The following is a 27,699-nucleotide window of genomic DNA, read 5'->3' on the forward strand; positions in this document are numbered from 1 at the left end:
GAAAATAAGTTGATTTTTTGGACCACTCTAACATATAAAATATAAAATATTGGTCTAATATTTTGCGACAAGGAACAAAACTGCTAATGTATATATGAAATTCTGAGAATCACTATATAGTTTTACTATGGAATAGCTGAATATAAACAGGAAGCTTTTATTGCGATAATTTATTAGCTTCTAGGGAATGTTCTGAAGAGGATATATTGATAGTTCCACTAGAGTGCAGCAGTGTGAAAATAGAAAAGAAGTAGAAATTGAACGAAGGGCCATTAATGCTACAATACCAATCAAATGCCCACTCCTTTACCTAACTCACACTTTCATGAGTGAGGAGATTTAAGGTATTTCCTCAAATCCACAGGCAAAAGAGTGTGCGTTTGACTTGCACCTATACTGTCTAATGGTTGTTGTTAGCGGTGTTGATATTAGTATTACATTTCCTCCCAACCCCCCTAGAATAAATTCTTAGTTGAATTCAAAGGGAATTATGAGGATAATTGTATTCCATTGCAGAGAATGTGTAATTAACGCATTAATGATATTTTAATGGATCTTAGGTAGATCAAGTTATAATGGGCTAATAATAATAATAATCGTAACAACACTTGAATGACATATCAATCAATTTAATTATCTTTCTACGGTGCACATATGGAAGTATATAATGCAATATATATGCAATAAGAAAATGAAAAGAAAACCACTACCTGTTTGGACATCTGTTGAGCGGCGGAAGCGGCGAAGAGACCATAAATATGGCAACGCAAACCAGGCACACGATGTAGTTCAACCACGGCACTGTCATCATGGTCAATGTGTGTACGTACCCAAATTAAGTAATACAACATACAAGCTATTTCGTTTAATATCATTTCATTTATTTATATTTTTTTCTCTTTTGAATTTGAAAATCGTACCTATCAAGATAAAATTCACTAGGCACTATCCGGCAGACAATCGGATAGACTATCACATATTGGCATGTTGCTCATCTGGGAGGCATGTAGGACATCATCTCCAGCTCACGGCCGGATCTGCTTAGTGACCTTTGTAGCTTTCTGTTTCATCGTGGTGGGCCTCTGGATGACTGCCAACCTTAGCATAGGCCTCAACCAGTTCCTTAGGTAGTGGTGGTGCAGTTGGGATATGCGATCCATGGGCCTGGAATCCATTTTCGTCAGCAACGTAGCTCACCGAAACTGGAACACCATGAGGATCGACGTACGAGTACGATCCGTGGGCTACGTTGATCTCATGGTCTTTCTGTCCAAAGTTCTTGACGTGACCTTCCTCCTGAACCTGGATTCCATTGCCCGACTCGTAGCCATACTTGAACTGGCCATTACTGTTCTGCAACAGCTCACTGTGCACGATCGGAATGTGCTTGTGCTCCACATAGTGGTCACCACCGGCAGCGGCCATGGCCATCATAGCGGACAGTGCGATGAACTGTCAGAAAGAAAGAAGCAAAATTCCATTCGTATTATTACTGACCCACTAATGCGTAACGAACGGCATCCACAGAACGAACGCACAAAATCACACAATTACACAATTCGCACAAATCATCCTCTAATTGATTCCAAAACGCGTAACCAAATGCGTGTGAGTCTATTTCGAACACCACTCCACTCATCAGCAACCGACTCACCAATTTCATGTTTGCTGTATTTTTCGAGATCTTAAGAAAATCTAATTACACGCTACAAATTTGCTGGCTGAATGCACACTGATACCTTCTGGTCGATCGGCCTTGTCTATATATACGAGCTTGCCACTGACTGCATTTCCATCGCCGAACCACGTTGGGCTGGCTGGCTTGATCTTCAAACCGAGAGAAAAACGGTGACCCCCCCTACTCCAGACTTTCTTTGGTAAGCTGCTGCTGGTGCTGGTTCCAAACGACGATCGGTGTGACGATCCGAAGGGGGCAATTAAAGGAAACGATCGGTTGATAAGTGATCGAATTACAATATTATGTTTTGCTGTTGTTTCGTTGTTTCTTATGCGTGCATGCATGTTCAGTTGTGAAGACAAGAAATTTGAGTTCTCTGGCATGTGATATTTTTTTTGGGACAATTGCACATCTAATTGCGGTTTTGAGAAGATTTGGAAAACCAACGTATGTGAGGTCATGCATTGGTACATATGTTGACCAATTGGTTGACGATTTCAAGTTAATCAATGTTCATTAACAGCCCTAAAGCTTAACCGCTCGAAATAAGTACAGTACAAAAAAAATCCGATTTCAAGAACTTGTTGTTTTCTTATCTCAGATATGACGCTGACTTCTTGGATATCGTTTTATAAAGTTGCGATATGAAACTTGTCAATTCCATGAGTATTTCGGTTAAACTTTATTTCGAATCCTGGTAAGGCTATTGAACAAATACACGGACGGAAAACAAGACAAAGGGGCCATCCTCAAATTTTACCAAAATCTTTGGTAGATCGATCTTTTGATTTTTATTTCAATACGCTTGTTTACGTTGGTACCGCAAGAAATTATTTCCTATATAATATTCAATTGAATGTTGCCATGACAGTAAGGGGCTGTTAATTAACTACGTAGACAGTATTTGGGATTAAGGTTCAGGACCGAACATAGCGGATTCTACCCATTTTTGTACAGTTTTGTAATAGCTTGAAATATATCATTCGAAATATCATATCAAATCGCCCATTACTAAAGTTTAACACAAACGCGCTGACAAATAAAAAAGTTATAATGACGGATCTCATGACAATTTAGGGGATATTAATTGATTACGAAGTTGGTACCATTAGGGTCGTCCATAATTAAAAGTGATGAGGAATTTGAAAATCGCTAGTTTCCTATTAATTGTTGGTTTTAAGTCGTTTGACTGTACTCAGAGTTAATATTTTTGTACCGAGTAAATTTGAGCAACTCATTATTACTCACAAATGATCAAAGTAGTCTAATGATCTTACATTCATCAGAAAATACAGTGTAAATAAATATTATCTTTTATGCCGTGGATACACTTGTATGACAAACTATGAGCATGAGCCTAATTTGTATAATAAAACTCATGCTCACCCATGGTCACACTTGAATAGCTCTTGAATAGTTTTTGTATAGTGCTCATAACTATTACACAAATAATACTCATTCTCATAGTTTTTTTGATACAAGTGTATCTGCGGCATAATGTGTGATCGTTTTCATATTATTTTAGTATATTCATGTGACAAATCGATATTCAATCAATTGAATTCTTTACAGCATGGATTATCCTAGTAAGCGGAATTTAACAACACTGCACACTGGGCCAGAAATGCAATCTAGCGGAGCAAAATTAATAACTCTGAAACGAAGCATTTTCGTGACTTGGTGTCTTCAGTAAAGTTTCTTATAATAAAAAGGACCATCTATTGACATTAACAAATAGTTCAAAACTCTTCCGCAAAGATGGCACCACAATCTCACTTCTTTCTCTGACGTTTTAGAGACTTGATGTCTTGCGCAAAGTTGTTTGCCTTGACAAAATAAACAGCTCATTTCAAGACGTAAAATTTCCACAGCCTACTGGTTCCGAGTTATATGGAGTTAAAGAAAAAAAATTCAAAAATATGGTTTTTTCTTTCTGTTTCGGTTTTTTGTGAAAACCATATAATGTTACATTTTTTTTTTCTTATGCAAATGCATTAAATAAATAACTTTTGTGAAGAAACATACTGGTTCAAGCTTCAAATTTTAAAGATATTGTTGAAAAACCGAAAAAAAAACAACAGTTTTTGAACTTTAATATCTCCTTAAGCGTAAAAATCGCAACCTGCATTTTTTAGCAAAAGTTAAGCAATACTTAATAAAAAAAATATCAAAATTTGAGAGAGGTATATTTTGGTGTTTTTGAGATTTCATCATTTTAGTGGAGCATGTATTTTTTCTATAACTTTTTTTAATGCATTGAAATGGCGTTTTGAAGACAAGTCAAGACGACGTAGGGGGCTGTCCATAAACTACGTAGACAGTTTAGGGGGGGGGGGGTTGATAATTATCCACGGCCCATACAAATTTTAAGAAATTTGTATGGACAATTGTCTACGCAGGGGGAGGGGGGGGGTCAATAATCCCAAAAAACTGTCTACGTAGTTTATGGACAGCCCCTAGACAAAGTTGTTTATCTTGACAACTCTTCGCCCACCTTTGCCATTGCTAAAGTATTTTTTTTAAACCAAATTGATCCTCAAATTTTACTAGTTGTTTCACAAGTATTTGTTTTTGCCCCGTAGCGTGGGTAGATCACCTTTTTGTGGCACGTTACGGGATGTAAGATCTACCACCGATTCCTAGTCCTGACTACTTCAAACTAGTGGAACAGGATTTTTCAGTAATCCAAGGAACACATCTTAGTCCTTGTTACTTTTTATGCCTTGTTGATAGTGACAAGACTCGGCTTTGTCCACCGAGGATGATATTGAAACAAAGAAAAATGAGTTAGTTAATCTTCATCCAAGTGATTCCAAATTCTTCTAAATCTTCTATTCGTTGTTCCCTAGTTTGAAGTGATTAAGACTACGGTTCTGATGCATGGTCATTATCGGTGTCATTCCTTAATTTTGTTGCTAAGGAATCCAATTTTGACTGACAAAGGGGTGCGCCTTTGGAGGGTGTTTCAACACTCCGAAGGGCATAAATAGCGGGACCTTTCAATGAGAGTCGGATCCTTGTGATAAATGCGAGAATGACAACTGTAAAAAAATCAAATACTTCATCATTTCTCAATAGTGATGGAGTAATACGACATGCACTAAACTAAGGAAACGGGATATACTACAATAGATCAAATTACTGGTCGCAGTGGTGTTAGATCCTGAACAGAGGAAAAAAAGTATTTGAGAATATGCTGTGAAAATGTCAGCCTTTTTATGAAGGTTTTCTGATATATCATGGTATTTTTATAGATAATTAGATAATTTGAACTATATATTCAAATATATAAGAAATCATCACATTTTGAATTTTGATGGCATGATGTTATACACAATTTTTAAAATCATTCATCATTTAGGAATTGGAATGTCCTTTTTCAATAGCACAGATTTTAAAATTATATAACAGTATGGTATACCGAGCGATCGAAAATTTCACCAAAGATCTGCGATTTTGAAGGTAAACCTACATTTTCAAATAGGAATTGTCATTTCGATAGTGGAATTATCAAAACTATACAACAATATTACACTTAGGATGATCGACTTTTTCATAAAAGACCCGACATCTTGAAACCAATATTTTGAAATTCATCTGCCTTCTTGGATCCACCATTATTTTATTCAACCGTCATTTTGAATCAACCATTTTAAAGTGTATCCTCTATCTTTAAATTGTAATATTGATTTAATATTGAAATAATTATAACTATACTATAATATTGGAAGATCAGTTCGCTTTCAGCTGTGGACGGACACAGCAGCATTTGTTCTCGGTGTCGATAGTGCTATCGGCAGTCTGTTTTTCGACCAAGCTATTGTGTGTTGCGCACATTGTTTATCCGCAGTTAGCTAGCCGTGTGTGGAATCCTGTGGATAGAATCAAGAATGAATGGAGTTGAAGTTAAAAACACCGTCAAATTAAGCTTTGGCGATGGAGCTAGAAAACCGTCGATGGGCGAAATTATTAATTTCGCGAAGACTCTGGATGCGGATCCTATGCAGATGGAAGCTTTGAGAAATCCTTGTTTATTAAATTCAAGGTCGAAGCGGCAATGTGTCACACATTGATGAATAACAGTGAACAATTAACTTTCCGTTATGACGATGGAAAGGCAGTAGAGGTACACATGTTGAATGCAGATGAATACATTCAGTATGTCAGAGTGCACGATCTGCCTCCTGAAGTGCCTGACAAAAACCTAGCATTGGTGCTGGGGAAATACGGCAAGGTAAAACGTGTGGTTAGGGAGCAATTTCCTCCCGAGTTAGGTTTTGATATATACACTGGCATCCGCGGTGTATATATGGATGTTCAGAAGGAAATTCCTACATCACTGCATTTCTTCAACCGTAAAGGAAACGTGTTCAATCCCGGGAACAAGAATGTGTACTTTGTTTGCAAGCTTGAGGGGCACCAGATGAATTCTTGCCCAAAGCGGAAACCTCGCAGGAAGCTCGAAAAACAACAAACGACGGATACGGAAAAACGTGACCCGGACGAAGCCCAAAGTGTTAGCAGCGTGGATACCTGTACATCATATGCGGGTGTTTTAGCCGGCGATGCTTCAGCGGATGCTATTGAGGTGTTCGATGAAGAAGTTATGGCAATCGATGAGCCGACCCCGGACATGGAAGAAGAACAAGAAGCAGCAAGATGAAGTCAGCTTGAGACCGAAAGCCATCTATTGTTCTTGATCGCGAAGAAATTGAAAAATGCTATTGAAACACAGAAAACGGAAAAAAGAAGAAAACTGCGGCCGCGAGAGAAAGTTAACACCAAACAACCGGCTTCTAGGAAAAAATGAACTAATTTTATAAACTCTTTTATTTCAAATTAATGAAAAACTGTAATAATCGGCTCCGTAAAGCTAACGCGTTTTAGCCTTACAAATAAATTAATGGATAAAAAAAAATATTGGAAGATCGACTATTTTCTCGAAGACCCACCATCGTTAATACCAAATTTTGAAAATCATCTAACATTTTGGAATTGAAATTTGCAATTTCAATAGTGGAGTTCACAGTATTTTTTTTCAAAAAATCGAACATTTTATCAAAGACTTACCATTTAAACCCACCATTTTTGTTAATCATTCTCCATCTTGGATCCACCATTGCACAGTGGTCCAGAATGCAGATTTAGGTGGAATGATATGTTTTGAGCCTGAAATTGAAACTTTAGAATAAAAGTCTCTTCTACAAAGTTGTTCCTTATAGTTAGACCCTCATTTTTTTGACAATGAATTCTAGGGAGGTTCCTATTATCATTAAAATCAAAAATCTAACTTTTTTGTTTGAATAAATTAAGGTATACATTTTTCGGCAAAGTTATAGCTTAGCTAATTTAAAGCAACTTTGTTGAAAATAACTTTTTTGTATCTCTTAAATTGGCCGATTTATAGCTATTTTCTTGAATTGAGTTAGGGTGGCTCTTAAAAAAAACAGTTTTTTTGCTCTAGTTTTCTTATTTAGAATTTTTCAGCAAAGGTTTCTTGAGAAAACTTTTAGACCTTAAGAAGGCGCAAATTTTTGCTGCATAAAGCTTGTCAATATCTTTCGCCGATCAAGAGATATTGACGTTTTTATACTAAAAATATGCACTTTTCAAATGTTAATATCTCTGGTTGGGGCAAACAAAAAGATTAGTTTTTTTACGGAATTTGAAAGGGCGTATGTTATTCTCAATAATATGACAAAATTGGAGGTATGTTATTTTTTAAACTCGTATAAAATCAATTTGAATTTATTCATATTTTTTACTATATTTGGGTATATCTTTTTTATTAGACGAGATACAGGCAAAAAATTTCGCTTTAAAACATTCGTCTTAAAGAGTTTTAAAAGTCTCTAGAAGATAGCTTTCATGAGAAATAAAAAAGTTATTCCTAAAAAACTATTTTTTCCAGGAACACCCTAAGTCAACTCCGAAACCACCCTAGAATTCATTGTCATAAAAATGAGGGCCTAACTATAAGGAACAACTTTGTAGAAGAGACTTTTAGTCTAAAGTTTCAATTTCAGGCTCAAAACATATCATTCCACCTAAATCTGCATTCTGGACCACTGTGCATTGTGAATAAACCAATATCCACAAATTGAAATGGCAGGAGCTCCCTGAACTTCGGCAGGACTTCCCTGAAAGTCAGCAGGACTTCCCCGACCATCGGCAGGTCATCCTTAAACTTCATCATGAATTCCCTGATTTCCAAGAACTGAAGAGGCAGGACCTCCCTGAGCTTCGGCGTCCTGCGTCCCAAAGTTTGGCCAGGGCCTTCCCTGAACATTGGCAGGACCAGGCATGGCAAATCATTCACATTCATTTCGTACATTATTAATTTGCCTCTAAATTTTTTCATCAACAGTATTGCGTAAAATGATGTAGGTCATGGTAGGGTAAAGTTTTAGCTAATATCAAACTCTACAAAACCTAGAAACATAATTTTACGGAATATAAGATATATTGATAAGAAAAGCTAGAGGCAAATGAAAGTAAATTATTGCACGAAATGAATGTAATAATTGGTCATGCCTGGGCAGGACTTCAGCAGGTCTTCCCTGAATATTGGAAAAACTTCTCTGAAGTTCGTCAAAACTTCCCTGAACTTCGACAGAACTTCCCTGAACTTCGTCAGGACTTCATTGAACTTCAGCAGGTTTTCCCTGAACTTCGGCAGGACTTCCCTGAACTTCGTCAAGACTTCCCTGAAGTTCAGCAGGCCTTTCCTGAACTACGGCAAGACTTCCCTGAACTTCAGTAGGACTTCTCTGTCCTTCAGCGTGCCTTCCCTGAACTTGTAATCTTGGAATTGAAAATGGCATTTCAGTAGTAGAATTATTATAATTATAAAATAATATTCTATTTACGAATATGGATAAAATTCAACACTTCCCATTTTGCTAATTTTCAATGCTTGGTGCATTTTGAATTTGGGTGTGGTTCAAATGGGTGCGGATTCAGTATCAACGGAAAAGCATTAACCAAGCGGAAAAGCATAACCTTAAGGTGATTCCCAAAAGAGTCCAAAATAACTGTCATGATGGCTGATAAGACCTATCACTTCAATTTTTCTAACTCACAAATCTCAGACACTGTTGTGACATCGTTCATGAAATTGAACTCCCTGTTTGCTGCACTTCAGCAAACGTGAAGTTCCAGTTTCGATGCTGCATGCATATTGGGAGTTGATATGTGTACTCTTTGGGGCCTCCCTTAGCTCAGTCGGTAAAGGCGCAGCTACAAATCAAGACCCTGCTGGAGGAGGTGGCTTGGTTCGTTTCCCGGTCCGGTATAGGAATATTTCGGGTTGGAAAATGTTTCAACTTCCCTGAGCATAGAGTATGATTGAACTATACTTTGCCACATAATTATATACTAATGCAAAAATGTTACAGACATCGAAAGCTCTCAATTAATAACTGTGGCAGTGCATCTAGAACATTAAGTTGCGAGCACACAATAAACTAATATGCGATAAGCAATAAGCTTAAAATGCGAAGAAGAAGAAGAAGAAGAAGAAGAAGAAGAAGATGTGTGCCCTTGAAATTTTCGAGGAGCTCAGTCATAAATATGGTTCCCACCTTATGATGTATCTTATTTTTCAGTGAGCTTAAATTTTGCTGATTAACATCACAGTTATGCATGCAGCGCCGCCGGTGATGTAGTGGTAAGCGTGACTGCCCCAGATTTCAAAGAGCCTGGGTTCAATCCCAGTCGGCACCGTCGGGATTTTCTAAGGCATCAAATCTCTTATTACGCCTTTCTTTGGAGGAAGTAAGGCCGTTGGTCTCCGGTCCATGAGTTGATGGATCGATAGGTAGAGTCCAGGTGTGGGAGTTGCCTCCTTGGCGTCGGTAATTTCCATTATAAAAACCGTATGCCGTAGAAAAAAAATTTGAACCAGACTTTGAATCAACTCCGGCTTGGCAATATCGTGCCTTAACTGCTGAGGCCCCTCAGTTATGCAGTGACCAATATGACAATTTCTGAAAAGTATTAAACAATTTTAATTATTTAAGAATATCGAATGGGTTATTTATAGTTCTATATGTGTTGAAATTTGTTTTGGATTTATTTACTAAAGCTTAGAATAAAAGCTACCGTTAACATTCCTTTAATTTCCTGAGCACCAATGCTACCGACGCCAGGAACACGGGAAAAAAAGAGTTCCCATATTCGTGAACCACAGCCGTGAACCATAGTTCACGGTGTATATTTGATAAAATTTTGTTCTGGATAGCTGGCCGTGATTTTTAGTTCACGGTCCGTTCCCGTTTTCGGGAACGGATTTTTTTCCGAGAAGGCAGCTCCCACACCTGGACCCTACCTATTGACCCATCAACACATGAACCGGGGACCAACGGCTTTACTTCCCATCCGAAGGAAGGCGTGATCAGAGATGTTATGCCTCAGAACATCCCGGCGGCGCCGACTGGGATTGAACCCAGGCCTGCTGGGGTGAGAGGTAATCACGCTTACCACTACGCCACCGGCGCCGCTTGTTACAATGTTGTATCAGTCATCATTCGATAAGATAAATATCCAATTCACAATCCTGCACAGCAGGCTGGATCAACTTAACAAGCCCTTGCTCCCCATAGCTATTTTGATTCACATTGAGGTCCCCAACAAGTGTGCCCAATTTGAACGAATTTTTTTACGATCTGGATTTGGGGAGAGCTTTAAAGTTTGTATGGGAAAAGGACCAAAACACATAGATTGAGAAAACTATACAGAACAACTTCATCGATGACCGCAAATCGATTCGTCTTCCGTGCAAAAATAAATTATTTTTAATTTATGGTCATGTGCTCCGCGCTAACCTACTGGCATGCATATAAGCTTGTAGGAATGCACGGAAACCTAGGCCAACAGTAAAAAAATAATAATTTTTTGCACAGAAGTCGAATCGATTTGCAATCTTAGGCGAAGTTATGTTGTATAGTTTTCTCAAATTAAGTCCCTGATTTGGTAAAAATTGAATGATTTTTAAAATTTTGACAAGCAAATTAACAGTTTTGTTCCATAAATGAAGAAAGTTTCATCTAAATCGAAAAGGTTCGTACTGTAGAATTGTTCTATAACGATATGGGCATATAACACATCGATTCACGCTTACTTCCATTTGTCATCATAGCAAATCTAAGTACCCAAGTTAAGTAATACAACATCCAAGCTATTTCGTTTAATATAATTTTATTTATTTATATTTTTTTCTCTTTTGAATTTGAAAATCGTACCTATCAAGATAAAATTCACTAGGCACTATCCGGTAGACAATCGGATAGACTATCACATTTTGGCATGTTGCTCATCTGGAAGGCATGTAGGACACTAGCTCCAGCTCACGGCCGGATCTGCTTAGTGACCTTTGTAGCTTTCTGTTTCATCGTGGTGGGCCTCTGGATGACTGCCAACCTTGGCGTAGGCCTCAACCAGCTCCTTGGGTAGTGGTGGTGCAGTTGGGATATGCGATCCATGGGCCTGGAATCCATTTTCGTCGGCAACGTAGCTCACCGACACTGGAACACCATGAGGATCGACGTACGAGTACGATCCGTGGGCTACGTTGATCTCATGGTCTTTCTGTCCAAAGTTCTTGACGTGACCTTCCTCCTGGACCTGGATTCCATTGCCCGACTCGTAGGCGTACTTGAACTGGCCATTACTGTTCTGCAACAGCTCGCTGTGCACGATCGGAATGTGCTTGTGTTCCACATAGTGGTCACCACCGGCAGCGGCCACGGCCATCAAAGCGGAGAGTGCGATGAACTGTCAGAAAGAAACAAGCAAAATTTCATTCGTATTATTACTGACCCACTGTATCACACGGCATCCACAAAAAGAACACACAAAATCACACGATTACACATATCGCCCAAATATTTCTTTAATTGAATCCAAAATGCGTAACCAAATGCGTGTTTGTAGGTACATTTTGAACCCCACCACTCTTCAGCAACCGACTCACCAATTTCATGTTTGCTGTATTTTTCGAGATCTTGAAAAAAGCTAATTACAAGCTACAAATTTGCTGGCTGAATGCACACTGATACCTTCTGGTCCATCGGCTTTGTCTATATATACAAGCTTGCCACTGACGGCTTTTCCATCGCCGAACCACGATGGGTCGGCTGGCTCGGTCTTCAAACCAGCCGAGAGAAAGAGGGTGACGATGGAGTAACAGATATCTGCCCACGGTGGTCGGTATTCAGACCGGATATTCCCGAATCCGGTTCCGGAGCTCACTTTTCTAACTGACAGAATCTGAGCTTGCAACACATAAATTAACGTGGACCAGAGATCCATCTAGGATGTAATCTAGCTGCTGGTGTTGGTTCATTTGTAGGCATGCTATTAAACAAAATCAAATATCACCGTCGGAAATCCTGAATGTCTGCAGATACAAGTGGTCAATTTTCTGAAACGCTTCAAAACTTAAAGAGTATGAACAGAGTTGTGTTTACTTTGACATTTAAAATCGCACATCAGTGCTTTAAGAATAAATCAGCATTGCAAATGTAGCCAGGTCTTTAATCAGCACTACTCAGTGCTTATAAACCTTTGAAACGATTAATTCCTCTATCGGCATTGTATGAACACGACAAGCAGTACATTTCATCGTCATTTTGGCGCGGTGATCAGCAATCGATAATTCTTCTTTTTATTTTTGAATAGTCAAAATTCATTAGTCAGTCAAACTCATGGTGAACCATTTCAAAATCCACCTACTCGGCATTAATAGACACAACCCGAGCTGATTGACTTCAACCTTTCACCCCTCAGGCGACAGCCACAAAATGTCTTAATGAGTTTGCCGAAATTGATCCATCACACTCAATCCCAACCAAGGCCAAAAATTGCACGGTCCGAGCAATGCAATGCCGCTCCAAACTGGACACAAAATTCATCAAGTTCAAACGCACTGTAAGCGACGAACCCGCAAGTAAAAAAAAAAACGCATTTCACTGCTTGCATCAGACAGTGCTAACACTTCACGCCATTACGGCCGTCGCCAGTTCCCGTGGCTAATTAGACTGAACTTAATCCTTGTGCATTTTTCTTTTATTATAAATCAATCAACTGACTGCTTCCCAGTCCCATGCGAAAATGAAGCGTGAATTTGTAGAAGAAATTAATTCGTTAGAAAGATTTAGCACGCTCTCATGTCTCGATTGGAGACTAGACACTACTGTCTCGAAATAGCCATATGCTAGTTGAAATCGAAATTGCGAACGTATTTTTTGTTGTTCCTCGTCTGTGTCGACCTTAGGCGTTGGTTGAAGCTTGATTAGATTGCTTCGATACTCTGATCGATTTTTTTCCTTGATTTGTTTTCCGTCGATCTTGATTTCCGTACTGAGTACCAATGCTACCAACGCCAGGGATATAGCTTCCACACCTAGAGCCTACCTATCGACCCATCAAACTCATAGACCGGGAACCAACGGCTCTACTTCCCCTTTACTTCCGAAGGAAGGCGTTATCAGAGATTTTTGCCTCAGAAAATCCCAGCGGCGCCGACTGGGATTGAACCCAGGCCCTTTGGGTGATAGGAAATCACGCTTACCACTACACCACCGGCGCCGCTACTCTTATCGATATATTTGAATTCTTGACGTGTAACTGTCTATAATGAACTCATGAAGCCAACAGGGGAAAACATACTCTCTATAATACAAATAAGGAACTAAATAGTAAATGTACATAACGGTAAAAAAATAATACGACAGGAAGAACTGGTTACGCATATTTTGTCTGTTGCTACAAACATGTTCTAACAGACTGTGTTATATGGAATTACACAGATTTATAGTAGACTCTTCTGGATTAATCCCATCGCGAAAACAAGTTCATAATATTCCGAATACCAGTCTAGATATTCTCAGCGTTGGATACGTTTAATTAGGAGAGTATATCCATGAGACTCAACAGGATGCACTGTAAAATCCAGAAAATTCTGATATAAAATACATAGAACTAAAAAGGATATGCAGGCACAGTCTAACGCCATTTGACCATAGAGTTAACTCTAAGACTAGAAGGTCCCGAAATAACGTGCTTTTGGCTCAGCTCTGGTACTCTCTTCGGTCCCAAGCTAATCGATTCATTTTATCTGTCAAACTTTCATAGTGAATCAAAACAAACGTTGCGTAGTACTAGAATTTCGACTAAAATGGGGTGCGTTAATCGTTTGCTTGGGACCAATAGGCTAGTCAAGTAGTGAGCCAATATAAAATCGTTAGTTTCGTATGGATTGTTGATTTGATCGAGAGCTATTATGTAGAATGCTATTTCCCCAATTGTGATTAAGCCGAAGGAGTCACTAGGTAAATTAAGTCATATAATCGAAATTTAAGTTTCTGTCAAACTGCATAAGTATTTTTCAAATGTGCATAATGACCAACTCCAATTTACAATTTCCGGATTTTTCGTGAATTTTTGAAAATTTACCCGGTGTGCGGTACACATTTAAAAAAATTAAATTAAGCATTAAACCGAATGCAATTGAGCCAACAGGATCAATAAGTAAAATAAGCCAAAAAATACAACAACATTTTTCTACCATTTAACTGTCTTGAAAATTCGCATAGATCTTTTTACGTTTTTTTTTTATTTATGAACTTTTCTTTAACATAACTTCCTTTCACATAGTTCTATTCAGAATTCCTAAAAACCAAATTTTAAGATCCCTTTGGGACTTCTTTAGAATATTCATTATAACAGTCCAGAAATTATATACAGATCACTCCTAACTTAATCCATAGCGTTCAGCCTAAGATTTAAAACGAATTTATTTAAAATTTAGCTTCAATTCTCCATAGGATTGTCATGCAGTTCACATATGAAAAGTCTAAAAAGTCTACTATTATTTATATTCTTCTCGAAATGCCCCTGTAATTATATTCGGAATTCCCTTGAAAATCTTCTCAAAATTTCATTGAGATGTTACCCTTATAAATCGATTCCTGTGGTATCCCTTGGAAGTCTCTTCAGAATTCAATTGAAATTGTTTTTCAAGTGTTTTTAATAGCCTTGGAATGTGCTCTTGAATTATTTTGGAAGTATCGCCAGTATTCAATACCCTCGGAATACTCTTGGAATGATCATCAGAACTCTAAAAAAAATTTCATCAGAACTTATTTGGAATATTCATTCCAAATGGACCAGGAATTATTTGTACAACCGTTAATTTCTTAACTCTTCTTCATTAACCTGGAGCTCTTCCAACAACAAACTTAGAAATTTTCCTTCATTAACCTTAGAGCTTTAGTCAAGACTCTCTAAGAGTTCTTTGCAAAAGTCTCTTGGAATCTTTCTCTGAAATACTTTGGTGTTATCCCAATAATTTATTCTTAAATATATTCAAAATTATGAGTATAAATATTATCTTAATACTTCTTTAACCTTTCTAATGAATTATAAAAAAGTTACACATCAATTTTTAAACCGATTCTTGATCTGAAATGAAAGATGAAGGTTCCTAGAATGACGCCCTTCCCAGGATTTCTCCAATTTGGCACCGGTTCCTACAGAGCACAAAAGGGCACTTTCAAAACCTCATGTACTGGTATCGTCCGGCAGCTCAAAATTTATGATTTTTCACCCAGAAGTAAAAAGACATCATGTCATGGACCGAAAGGTGGATCTGGTCACATCCGTACACTCAGAACCGTTCTTTCCGCATGGCACGTCCTTTTTTTAAAAATAATTTTGCACTAGTTAGAGAGTGACGTTTATTGGATCCGTTTCTTGGCACGGATGTGTTTTTTTTTTTTTTTTGTAACCAGTGGTGTGTAAGTGTGCTTCTGATTTTCATTGCCTACCGGTTCACCGTGTTCGGATGTTACGCGTGTAGTTCTATCGAGAGTCTAGTCACCATATGCTAGTTTGAACACCGTCTAGTTGGTAAATTAGTTGGGGAAAGTGCTGATAATGTATCCGCCGCGAGTTTTGGTGGTGATTTGGTGGCCGACGTTGCCGGGAATCAGCGAGTTTACGGCTTGCAAAAGTGCTCGTCTGCTGGTCTCTCTCCAGTGTCGGAGATTGTGAGCAAGCTGAAGGATGCCTCGCTGGATACGCCAAAGACTGGACGGGCGGTAGCTGGTGGCCATGAACGGTTCCTGAGGAAAGCACTAGACGCGAACCTCCTCCCAGATGACCATGGCAATGCAGGAAGTATTACAACAAAGGTAATTGCTATTAGATATTTTTGCAAACAGTGACAGATAGCAGACAAGTTGCTAAAGTGGATGTGCCAGGCAAAGGTGTTATATCCAGGGCGTCACAATATCAGTTTCAATCGACCAAATCGATGCGACGAAGAGACTGCTGGCTTTCTTTTTCTGTTAAAGTCGAACAGCTTCGCAGCATTCTAGAACCTCAGTCGGCGTGCACAAACAAATGTTCAATCGCTTGTCTCTCTTTCTCCCGTCGCTCCATTAGTCTTCCTTTCAAGCTTCGGTGAAACGGATGAACGAAAGAGCGCTCGACTTTGATAGTTTTCTCTTTCATGAAACACATCTACAGAGGTTTCATGACGTATATGACGGAAAATGCAATAACACATTTAAAGTATTTTTCACGTGAAAACACTTGAAGATTACACGTAATATGTTTAATTTATCTTCCATCCACATATTTATCAAAAAAATTAACGAAAACGGGACATAACGCATTTTAAACAAATTGAAAGAGCGGTGATAGAGTGTTCGTGAAAGGGGATTGAAAGCCATAATGAGGTTTCGTTTAACTAGAAAATCGACATTACTTACATTGAAAGCGATGAGCAAAGCAACGACGAGAAGATCTACAGCCAGTTTCCTTCTAAGTGTGCTTCTTTTTCATTATCATTTCTTGCAGATAGTCTAGCTAGGCGTTATAGAAATGAAGCGTTGAACACGTACACAGCAAAAAAAAAATTTTGATATCACATCAAAGTGGATGCACTACAATCATGTCGAAAATTTCATGTAATTTTTATGACCACATAAATAAACAAATGCAGTAAAAGCAGCGTAATGTCAGTTCATGCATTGTATTAATGATAATTTTGTCCTTTTTAGCAAGTAATATTACACCATATTTTCGACATGATTGTAGCATAGAGGTAACTCTAAGACTAGTAGGTCCCGAAGAAAATCATTATTATTTTTGGCTCACTCAGTACCAGAGCAACGGTCCCAAGCAGTCCCAAGCTATTTCACTCACCCCTGCATGTTCTGCATAAATCCACACACCCCTGATGTTATCTGTCAAACTTTCATAGCGAATCAAAACAAACATAGTGTAGTAATAGAATTTCAACTAGAATAGGGTACGTTAATCGTTTGCTTGGGACCAATAGGCTACTAAAGTGGTGAGACAATTTAAAATCGTTAGTTTCGTATTGATTGTTGATTGTAGTGCATCCACTTTGACGTGATATCAAAATTATTTTTTTGCTGTGTATGTATGAGAGAAACAAAACTCGAGTTCATTTTAGAGCTTCGAAAATGTAGAGCCCTGGTTATATACCCTCTGCTCAGTGGTGTGGGTTCGAACATGCATAGATGTTGGTGTGCGTGATTTTTCTTCAACGCTGCAGTTCAACGTTTTATCGTCACAAACCTATTGGCGCTGTTATCTGTCTCTATAAATTCCAAAGAGTGAAGGGAGTCTGGTACGCTCATAATTATTATTAATCTGAAATAGATTTTAATTTAATACTTTTTCGGATTTATTCGTTATACACAGCGCTTAGATTTAAAAGTAATCTATAGAAGATTAAATTTATATACTTGTTTATGATAGTTTGTTAGTAAACACTTCACGCGTGAAAAATCAGTTGCTAGTTCGTTGTCGTAAACAGTCGGAACAAGAAACAAATATAAGCCGAGAAATTAGCTTTAGACGAAGAAAACCAACAATGAGATCGAGTTGGAAAAAAATTGAGGAATATCGATGGACCGTCGGAGAGAACGCCAAATTTTCCATATATAGTATTGATTCATTTAGAGGGCCGTTGACGATTCAATGTTCGCTCTTTCGCTGACTAAATCTTAGCTGAAAATTGTCTACAAATCGAAACGGCCGGAAAATGGAAGTATTTTTTAATTCGATGACATGGATCATAATTAACGCATTCCTGTATTCCTTGGTTCATTCTAGTCGAGTCGAACGTGTCTTGCGTCACTTCCTGTTCTGGACGTTCAGTGCCACGCAGCCAGGGGGCTACAAAGTAATTGCTACGTACTAAAACGTCCACTTCGGACACACACAAGTCTGACTAGTAGCCTGTGCGAGCTCAGCAGATCCAATCACATATCAACATTCTCCAGGAACAGTAAATCCAGCGGTTTCCAGTTGAAGGTCGAGGAAAACGAAGCACAATGATTAAGGATTTAATATAAACTTATGTAAATTTCATTAACACATTATTCGTTGATGCTCATATATATGCAATTTTAAAAGTGAATTTGACAAGAAACAACAACAACAACCAACGAAAATACATCTTCGCTGATAAATCCCTTTAATACATCATTTGCATACTCGCTTTTTATACTTTCTCATGCATAACCCATTTTTATACTAAGTTCGTATTCTCTCTCTTTATACGGATCTATGCGTCGGTCGGGAGAGTTGTGATTTAGCGTAGCTTTTAATCTATTTAGATTTGAATATCTTTTGAGTGTACAGTGCAAATCAAAACACGAAGCGGTGTCATCACTCATCGTCATCACTCAGCTCTGGCCAGGCCAGTGACAAGGCCTATACCAACAGCAGCATTTGACAGTAGGCAGCATGTCCCGGGCTCAAATTGTTTATTTTGCTGTGCTGGGCCCGCTGTCACGGTATAACATGTAGCCTACGCGCCTGCCACTGGGCTTGCTCTGGCAGCTTCAGTTTGCGATTTCGGTGGCGTTGACAAATACCTTCTTTATAAAATAGGAAAGTAATCATTATTAAAACGTAACATTTGAATAGAATGCGTGCAGCGTTGGCCAAGGAAGACGGCATATTTTATTACAAAGCAATGATTTCAATAGGTGGCGTTTTTCGAAGTATACTTCTATGCTTATAAAGCCCTGCGCTTCGGTCAGAGAGCGTATAGGGCGTCGTTGTGCCAATTTGGTCGTGACACATTTCGAGTATGAGAGAGTAATTGCAGTTACATCAAAAGTGCCTGAGAAAAATGCAAGTACTTTCGTAGATCACCCGAAGTTGCGATAGTGAAAGTATGATCACAGACAAGCAGACATAACATTCTTAAAACCTTCATCGAAATCGTTTTTTACGGTCAATTTAAATGTTTATTAGTTGGTAGCACCGCAACCTGTGGTGCACATAATCAATTCCCTAGCGTTTGACGTTTACACATTACAACCATCTGTTGAGTGTATTGCCCATCAAAGTATATACGACAGATGGCAGTAGGGTTTAAAATGATAAATGTTCAATGTGTTGTGTCTGCTTGTCTGTGATATAACATGGAGGTAACGTTAGGATAAAATCAAAACATTGAGAAATATAACGCATCACTTTCAGAAATATTCACTCCGCAACCGATGAACCATTCTGACGGCCATATGAGTACCCAAGTAACCATATAGTCGCAATATAGCTTGTATATTCTTACTTTGCATGACTATGGTTAGTTGGGGAATCTGATGAAACTGTCACTTCTTGAAACTGATCCCTTTCGTATTTCTTTCATTCTTTTTTTCGCACACGGAGCGCTTGGTGGAACAGCGACTTTGGACGTGAGCCTCGTCCAAGATCACCATGGCAATTCAATTCAATTCAATGAAGCCGACAAAAAAAGGCGGAATCATTTAAGAACCAACCAAGGACGATCTACGGAAGGAAATTGCCGGTGAAGCACGGAATGAAATACGAAGCGTTAGAGAAAAGTCCAAGGGATTCCAAAAGAAGTAATCAACGACGGCGGAAGAGCAGAATATGGTGAGAGCTTTCCAATTATTAAAAAAAAATATATATCAAAAATAAACTAAATGCACCGACAAACAGACATAACACATTGAGTATTTCTCACTGTAAGACATCGTCGCTAAAACATTACCGCCATCTGTAGAGTACACTTTGGTGGGTAGTACGCTGAACAGATGGCGGTAGTGTGAAAACGTCAAACGCAAGGGAATTGACTATGCGCGCCACAGGTGGCGGTACTACCAACTACGATACTTTTAAATTGACCGTTGGCGATCAAACGTTATCAAAATAGATAAGCGGATTAAGAGAGGATTCCAAGCCGGAGATAACTCTGTAGCGTTGAGGCGCTCTGTTGCAGAACTTCTTAGGTCGGTTTATCCGGGGCACGTTCATCGCTTTACGGACGGATCGCGATCACGGGCCGGAGTGGGACTCGGAGTGGCAGGACCAAACACCGCAACAAGTCAAAGTCTTCCGGAGGAGTGTTCCGTTTTTTCCGCAGAAGCCGCTGCTGTTCTTGACGCAGCCATCACTCCTGCAGATCAACCGATCCTTGTGCTAACGGACTCACACAGCGTCATCCAGGCGCTGGAAGCCGAAGCCCCGAGCCACCCCTGGATACAAGCCATTACACGTTTTGCCCCACCCTCAACCGTTTTTACGTGGATTCCCGGGCACTGCGGTGTTCCTGGAAACGAGGCAGCGGACAGGCTGGCGGGATCTGGTCCATCCGGACCCCGCTTCACCAGGAACGTACCACTCCTAGACGTCAGGCGTTGGATTGCGAATATCATCATGGAAGCCTGGCAGGAGGAATGGTTTCAGTCACGCACCACCCTCCTGAGAAAAATCAAAGAAACCGTACGACCTTGGCAAGACAGCCACAAGTACAAAGACCAGCGGATTATTTCAAGACTCCGGACCGGCCATGCGAGGATTTCCCACAATTTTGGTGGGACACCCTTCCACAAGGTTTGTCCAATCTGCAGCATCCCTGCCTCGGTGGAACACGTGCTGTGTGTCTGCCCAGAGTTTCAGAGGCTACGCGAACAACACCGACTCCCAGAGAGCATCAGGGAGCTACTTGGCAACGACCCCTCGACGTTGACTGCGCTGATTGCATTCTTGAAGGACGCTCACCTATACAACCAAATCTAGCCCTCTCGTCGTGGGCTGCGCTGTCCGTGTTCTTTCACCTTCCTATTTTCCTGCCGTCGGGGTATCTCTGCCGGACTGGGGCACTGTCTCTTACGGTGGAGCTCTACCTTGTTCGCGCATCCATTCCTCACCACAGTCCCGATGTAACTCCCACTTTACATTAAGTTTTTTTAAAATGTTGTCTGTCCCTTTTGGTGGGTAATCAGAGCCAGTTGTACGTTATGTAATGATAGACTGAAACGCTTTCTTTCGAGGCAGGCCCTAAGCCTAACCCTCGATTATCAAATGTGATGAACTAGCCTACGGCTAAAAATCACAAAAATAAAGAAAAAAAAAAAAAAATTTAAATTGACCGATAAATGCTTGTTCTATGAACATCTTGCGAGCGTTATGTCTGTTTGTCTGTGCTAAATGCATGCCAGGTTTGAAAAAATATATTTTCAAACCTGTAAGCGTGTATGTAATACCAATATCCATTTGATAACGGTGATGCATACATGCGGGGCTTATTGTAAGTGAAAGTAACCTCGGAATGGGCGTGACTCTCCAGACATTCTGAAATGGGTTGCTGGATCTGCAATAGAGCTATCACCTTCTAACTCCCGGACTAAATCTGTCTACAATGACCGACATTGTAGAGAGAGTTCTTCCATAATAACACTGCCGGCCAGTGGGGGTTAGATTGAATACACACACACACACATACTTCTATGCTTATAAAGATTTTGTTGAGCAACAGATTCACAAATCATCAATTTTAGATTACTTTTTCGAAGAAACGTAGGGTAAATTATGGCTTCGGCACCCATTGACTGTTTTCGGCAACCGAAATTGAAACGTTTATTTCACTGTATTTTCCCATCAAAACTCTTCGCTGAATGTATTAAACCGATTCCTTACCTTCTCAGCTTCAATCTGATTACATTTTTACGACTGTGCAATCCTGTTCTGCCATATTTTTCTTTAAATGAAATATACATACTAAAAAATACGGCTGATTTCGAGTTGCCGATAATAAAGGGTGTCCACGATGAAATTACCACACACAAAATTGATTCGCAAAATTCGAGTTTTCATCCGATTGCCATCAAATTTTCAGGGATTGAGAAATAACTATTAAACTTCATTTTACCATTTTACTCGTATTTTATTTACAGTCCATACGCAAATGCCCGCACCTTGGCCTTAACCCCGGCCATAAGATTCTGCACAACCTGTGAATCAACCGTTTTTTGCATGTAAACCCATACTTTCTTCAGTTCCTCGACTGTCTTCACTACTTTAGGTCGTTTAAGAAGGTGCTGCTTCATAATCGCCCAGTACTTCTCGATGGGGCGGAGCTCCGGAGTGTTGGGAGGGTTGAACATTTTCGGCACGAAATTGACCTTATTGTCCGCATACCACTTCAGCACGTCCTTGGAGTAGTGGCATGAGGCCAAATCCGGCCAGAAGATTGTTGGGACGTTGTGGGCCTTCAGGAGAGGAAGCGGCCGCTTCTGGAGGCACTCTTTTATGTACACCTGTCCGTTCATCGTGTCCTGGGTCACGAAAGGTGCATTCCGCTTCCCGCACGTGCAGATGGCTTGCCAAACCAGGAATTTCTTCGCAAATTTGGACATCTTCTGAGTGCGGACATGCTCCGGAACGCTGAACTTATCCTTGGCCGTGAAAAACAGGTTGCCGGGGATCTGTTTGAAGTCGGCCTTCACATATGTTTCGTCGTCCATGATGCAGCATTCAACTTTCGTCAGCATGTTGAGGTACAACTTCCTGGCACGGGTTTTGGCGGACTTGTTCTGCTTCTCGTCGCGATTAGGGGCCTTTTGTACCTTGAACGTTCGAAGCCCAGCCTTAGTTTTGGCCTTCTGGACAAAACTTCGGCTTAGGTGCAGCTTCTTAGCCACATCCCTAACGGAGGCGTTCGGATTTCGGTTGAAGGCCCCAACTACGCGGTTGTGATTTTTGGTGTTGTACGGAATACTTTTTCCTTCACTTCTGGGCTTCCGATCGGTGGTCAACCGTTCCTCGAACCGCTTAATCACTCGCGACACCGTGGAATTCGCGATTCCCAACGTTTTAGCGATGGAACGATGCGAGAGATCCTTGTTCTCGTGATGAATGCGCAAGATTTTATCACGCACGAGCTGTTCTTTCAACTCCATTCCCGCGAGTTTTGATCACAGGACTTTAAAACTTGCAGGATGTAAATAATGCACTATGAACTAAATCCACCCAAATTTTCATTAAATTTTACCCAACGGTTAAAAAGTTAGAGCAATTTCATAGTGTGGCAATTTCATCGTGGACACCCTTTAGAACAGTTGGTTAACACGCAGTTCAAATGGAAAGGGTGCCGAAGAAAAAGAGACTGCCGACAATAGTCACACTCACCTGAGAAGTTTGGAGCGTTGTAAAAACATGTTCAACCCGTTTTGATCAATTCTGTCGATTGGAATTGGTAGAACAGCAAGCAGCAGATCAATGTCAACAAACAAACCTGTCATGTATGTGTGTGACGCTGAGAAATCGTCAATAGAAGTTCGGACGCTGCTTAGATTGACGAGAATACGTAAATTCCCCTATCTGCTATTGTAAACAATGCATCTTACTGATACCGGTGGTTATATTGGAAACTCGTTCACTCGAAAGCAAAACATATTACAAGCCCAGCTCGGATGTGTCCTTGTATTCTCAAGCGTTTCTGTTGCGTATAACGTGGTAATGATTGAAAATCGATACAATCGTAACATAGTGTGAATATTGCTATCGAAATATAATGATGATGACATCGATCATCTTCTTCCCTCGGCTGGAATTTGTCATACTGACACCTGTCATTTATTGAGCCCTGGTGGTGAAGTTGGCGGGGGACTCCCCACAGTTTCAATGTGCACTCACTAGATGTCACTGCGATCACATAAGGGTGGTGTATTCATTGCCCTGTTCTAGGAATTGATTAATGGGATATCTTGTTAATTAAATATCTTTGATAGAATGCAATGTAATGCTAACCATTCGAAGATTTTGCTGCTGCTCTCTGGACTTAAACATGTATGCACTTAACTCCAAATTTGCACAGTCTTATTTTTTCTCAAACGAAACCTTATGAAATCAAAGATATGTTCTATTGGTTACAAAAAAAATGTTCAAAGAAAAGATGGTACGTACATTTTTATTCAAAATTTGCCTCAGAGAAAAACAAAAATTGAAAAAATTAATCCGCTCGAATTTAGAGTTGAACGAAATGAACGCGTGGAGTTTCCAAACTTTTTTGGCCATAATTTCAAAAGTAAAAAAACAATACGTTTTGATATCAAAATTGGGCTGTAAATAGCTGGGTGGCTAGGCATTGCATAAAAAATCGGCAAATAATGTCTACTGTTTTTAATGCAAACGTAAATATTTTGCTGTGTGAAGCAAGATGATGAATTTATTAAAGCTAGCTATATTATTATAAATAAATAAAGTATATTGTTAAGGAAATATGAAGCGATGAGTTCAGGAGTACTAAGAAGACACACCATTATAAACCACGATAGAATTATTTTAATAAAATTGACTACCCCCTTACTCATTTTACAGCAGGCATAATCAATTTGACAGATTGATGTCCTTCTATACCACTTGAAATCACTGAAATGGGGTCGATTTTTGATGATCGAGTTCCACATATGTTATGTGATATCATATTGTTAACCGGATGTTTGAATGGGTACGAAAAAACGATTTTTTCATTCGTGCGGAAATTTACCGGAGTCAAGTGACATATTGCACAGCCAGTATAAATGGGATGTGAGTTATATTGCTAAATTTATCATAAAAGCTGACGGGATTCCATATTTTCCTGATCCTATAGTGACGTTCAATACCTCTTTCAATACCTCCGATATATTTCCTTCTTAAAATAACAGTAAAAACTGGTTCGATTTTGACAGTTCAAATTGGTTAAAAATCATAACCTTTTCGCCAGACATACATTTTAAGTACTGCCATTACATTTGTTGTAAGAAACGTGGACAGATGATATAAGGAATCCACTCATACGTTTGATGTTCATGACATTGGTTTGGCATGTATTTCAATGATTTTCAATGCAGGGACAGGACAGGACCCAAGTAACATTTCTGGTTTTATGAGGGTTATGTAGACCGTGATTTAGACTTTTAGACTTGTAGATAGTTATAAAGCCGAGTTAAAACTTGCAATGTTGCTTGGGGAAGAGCCTATGGCCAGCCCTTCAGAATATTTAAAAACTCTGAGATTTAGGAATCATGAAGTCAAAACAATTTTCTGAATCCTGACGAATAATGGACGTCTTAGTGGAATACCTGCATAAAGATAGAGAGAAGGACTAGTAATTATCCTTGACAGATACGCGTATTTCATCTACAATGCGCAGATTTCTTCAGTGTCTTGTACTAACACTCGAGTATTAGTACAAGACACTGAAGAAGTCTGCACATTGTACCCGAAACACGCATATCTGTCGAGGATAAGCAAATAAGATAGTGGAATTAAACGGAAATTATTAATCCTTCTATTCCATTTTATAAAATTTTCTGAATTTAGAGAGTATTGGAGTTTACCAAACTTTCAAATTTCTAAAGCTACCAACGCATTTGAAAAATTCGGAAAATTTGATTTGTTACTTAATTTTTGCATTTGAATACAGCGGTTTAGAAGCATGCATGTAGATCCCATACTGAAAAATAATGCAAAAGGGTTGAAATATACTTATACGTTTTGGTAACTCCTTATTTCAAGTTTTATTTTTTATTTTTTAAACTTAATTTGTATTGCGAATGTTGTGTGACAAAAGTGAAAGTATTCATTTTTTCCGGCCAAATTAAAATTAAAAATAGGAATGGCAGGCAAATAACCTTCAGCAAAAATAATAAAATTTAACAAATGTGTAACAGAAAACAAACTAAATAACTTATTGGTAATATGACACATGGCTTAGGATAGACGAAGAAAGCATAATTAAAAAACCAATCATACATATGATAAAGAACATGCTGAATCTTTGAAATCACATCAAGAAGCCTTGCCACTTTTTCCTCACATGTGACGTTCTGTCGCACGTTTTCGGGTGCTTCGATATGGCACGTGTGTGATCCAATCCACGCAAATGCAACTGTTTGAATCTCGATCGATCGTGGTGAATTTGCCGGCTTGGTTACGCTATTAGGCACCTACCTGGCTGGTCCTCGATGCCTTATTAGAGGGTATTGATTTCTTGCCCCAGTCTGGCCCCAAATTGACCGACCGTTGCCGTTGAATAAGAGAAAGAGAGCCAAACCCGTATGGTGAATTTTGGAATCACCATCGACGACAACGGTGACGACGGCGTCGGCAACAACGGTGGAGAACAACAAAATCTGTAATAATAATTCAAAAAGTGGCAGCAAGATGCTCGCGATTTGTGTGTGATTGATTTTTTTTTTTCATGCGCTCTCTTTGGTTGGGAGGACGACGATCGATCGATGGCAAAAGAGCATTATGTGAGCTCTTGTGGCAGAAAGTAAGAAAAACATACATACTTGGCGGCGGCAGGGAAAAGGGGGTGTTCGTATGTGCCTACTTGTGGGGTGGAGGAAGGTTTTTCTCGTTTGGTGTTGGCAAGAAGCACATTTGGATTTCGGGTGGATGTCTTCTTAGTCCGTATAAATAGTAATGCATCGAATTGAAAAAGTATCAGTCCACTTTCAACAAACCAATTTGTATCATTTCATCTGATCTCCTAAGCTTGACTGCAAAAATGAAACTTGTGAGTGAAACATTGCGAGTGTTTTTCAGTGTGTGAGTTCTAAAGTGATTTTCTTTCTTTTCTTGGTGATTACAGTTCATCACATTGTCCGCCCTGCTGGCCGTTGCCGTAGCCGTCGAATACCACCACGTGGAACACAAGCACATCCCAATTGTCCACAGTGAATCGTACCATGGACATGATGGAAGCTTCAAGCACGGCTACGAATCGGCCAACGGAATCTCGGTTCAGGAACAGGGCTACGTCAAGAACAATGGAGGCAAGGAAAATGCCAACGTTGTCCACGGATCGTACTCGTACGTCGACCCCCATGGTGTCCCAGTTTCCGTGAGCTACACTGCTGACGAGAACGGTTTCCAGGCCAAGGGATCGCACATCCCAACTGCACCACCACTACCAAAGGCCCTGGTTGAAGCCTACGCTAAAGCCGGAAGCCATCCGGAAAGCCACAGTGATGTGCACTACAGCCAGCCGGAACCAGCCTCCTACAAGCACTACTAAGCACGTGTAGCAAAAACAACTGCCATCCCCACTGAAGATTCCGATTCATAGCTCAGAACGCAAAACCTTCCAAGAAATGTGTTCTTAGCTAAGAACTGGTATCATCCCTACCAGAACGGGGAAGAAGGCTTCGAATTTCCAAAGAAAAATACTGCCTCTTGTTCCGACAGTTTCCAAAGTGATATCTTCCTGGATGGCCCATTGGACCATCCCGGGAGATTTGTTTTGTTTTATTTTTGTAGAAAATTTCAGTATATATATATTCAATAAATCACCATTAGTAACAATTAAAACCAAAACCTTGCGGTCTTTGACTGTGGCACGTGTTCACACTTTCAACAGGTTCAGCACCCCCTCATACATCATAATCCATACCGTCGTAATCCTTCAAGTAGATATGGATGGACAACCGTAAACCATTCACTGTGACACGCGCAACCTGATGACACCGACTAGCGGCTAGTCGTCTAGCCCTCAATAATAACCCAACGCAACCCACGTGACAAATTGTCTCTATATACTTATTCCAAGGCGGCATGTTCTTCCGAGCAGGCCTAATCTAAATCTAATCGTCACACAATAGATACTTCCCCCATCATCCATCAAGGGACACCAACAAGTGCAGAAACTCTCAGTCCCGAAGAGAGCGCACGCG

The 27,699-nt window shown here is 39.6% G+C and overlaps 3 protein-coding genes across 3 annotated transcripts; 1 reads left to right on the forward strand and 2 right to left on the reverse strand.

Annotated features, from left to right (window-relative positions):
• Positions 1–936: 936 nt before the first annotated feature.
• Positions 937–1,724, reverse strand: LOC135708897 (cuticle protein CP14.6-like). Its single transcript, XM_065231079.1, has 2 exons — positions 1,655–1,724; positions 937–1,452 (listed from the first exon to the last, which is right to left on the reverse strand). The coding sequence occupies exons 1-2, from the start codon at positions 1,661–1,663 to the stop codon at positions 1,042–1,044; spliced, it is 420 nt and encodes a 139-aa protein (XP_065087151.1). The 5' UTR covers positions 1,664–1,724; the 3' UTR covers positions 937–1,041.
• A 9,304-nt stretch (positions 1,725–11,028) lies between these two features.
• On the reverse strand, positions 11,029–11,721 carry LOC135708898 (cuticle protein CP14.6-like). Its single transcript, XM_065231080.1, has 2 exons — positions 11,652–11,721; positions 11,029–11,452 (listed from the first exon to the last, which is right to left on the reverse strand). The coding sequence occupies exons 1-2, from the start codon at positions 11,658–11,660 to the stop codon at positions 11,042–11,044; spliced, it is 420 nt and encodes a 139-aa protein (XP_065087152.1). The 5' UTR covers positions 11,661–11,721; the 3' UTR covers positions 11,029–11,041.
• A 14,764-nt stretch (positions 11,722–26,485) lies between these two features.
• LOC135708899 (cuticle protein CP14.6-like) lies at positions 26,486–27,044 on the forward strand. Its single transcript, XM_065231081.1, has 2 exons — positions 26,486–26,543; positions 26,619–27,044. The coding sequence occupies exons 1-2, from the start codon at positions 26,535–26,537 to the stop codon at positions 27,042–27,044; spliced, it is 435 nt and encodes a 144-aa protein (XP_065087153.1). The 5' UTR covers positions 26,486–26,534.
• The last annotated feature ends 655 nt before the right edge of the window (positions 27,045–27,699 follow it).

This window comes from Ochlerotatus camptorhynchus, unplaced genomic scaffold (genome assembly GCF_037179485.1).
Source record: "Ochlerotatus camptorhynchus isolate MF236.1 unplaced genomic scaffold, CSIRO-AGI_Acam_v1.1 ptg000340l, whole genome shotgun sequence".
NCBI classification, from domain to species: Eukaryota; Metazoa; Arthropoda; class Insecta; order Diptera; family Culicidae; genus Ochlerotatus; species Ochlerotatus camptorhynchus.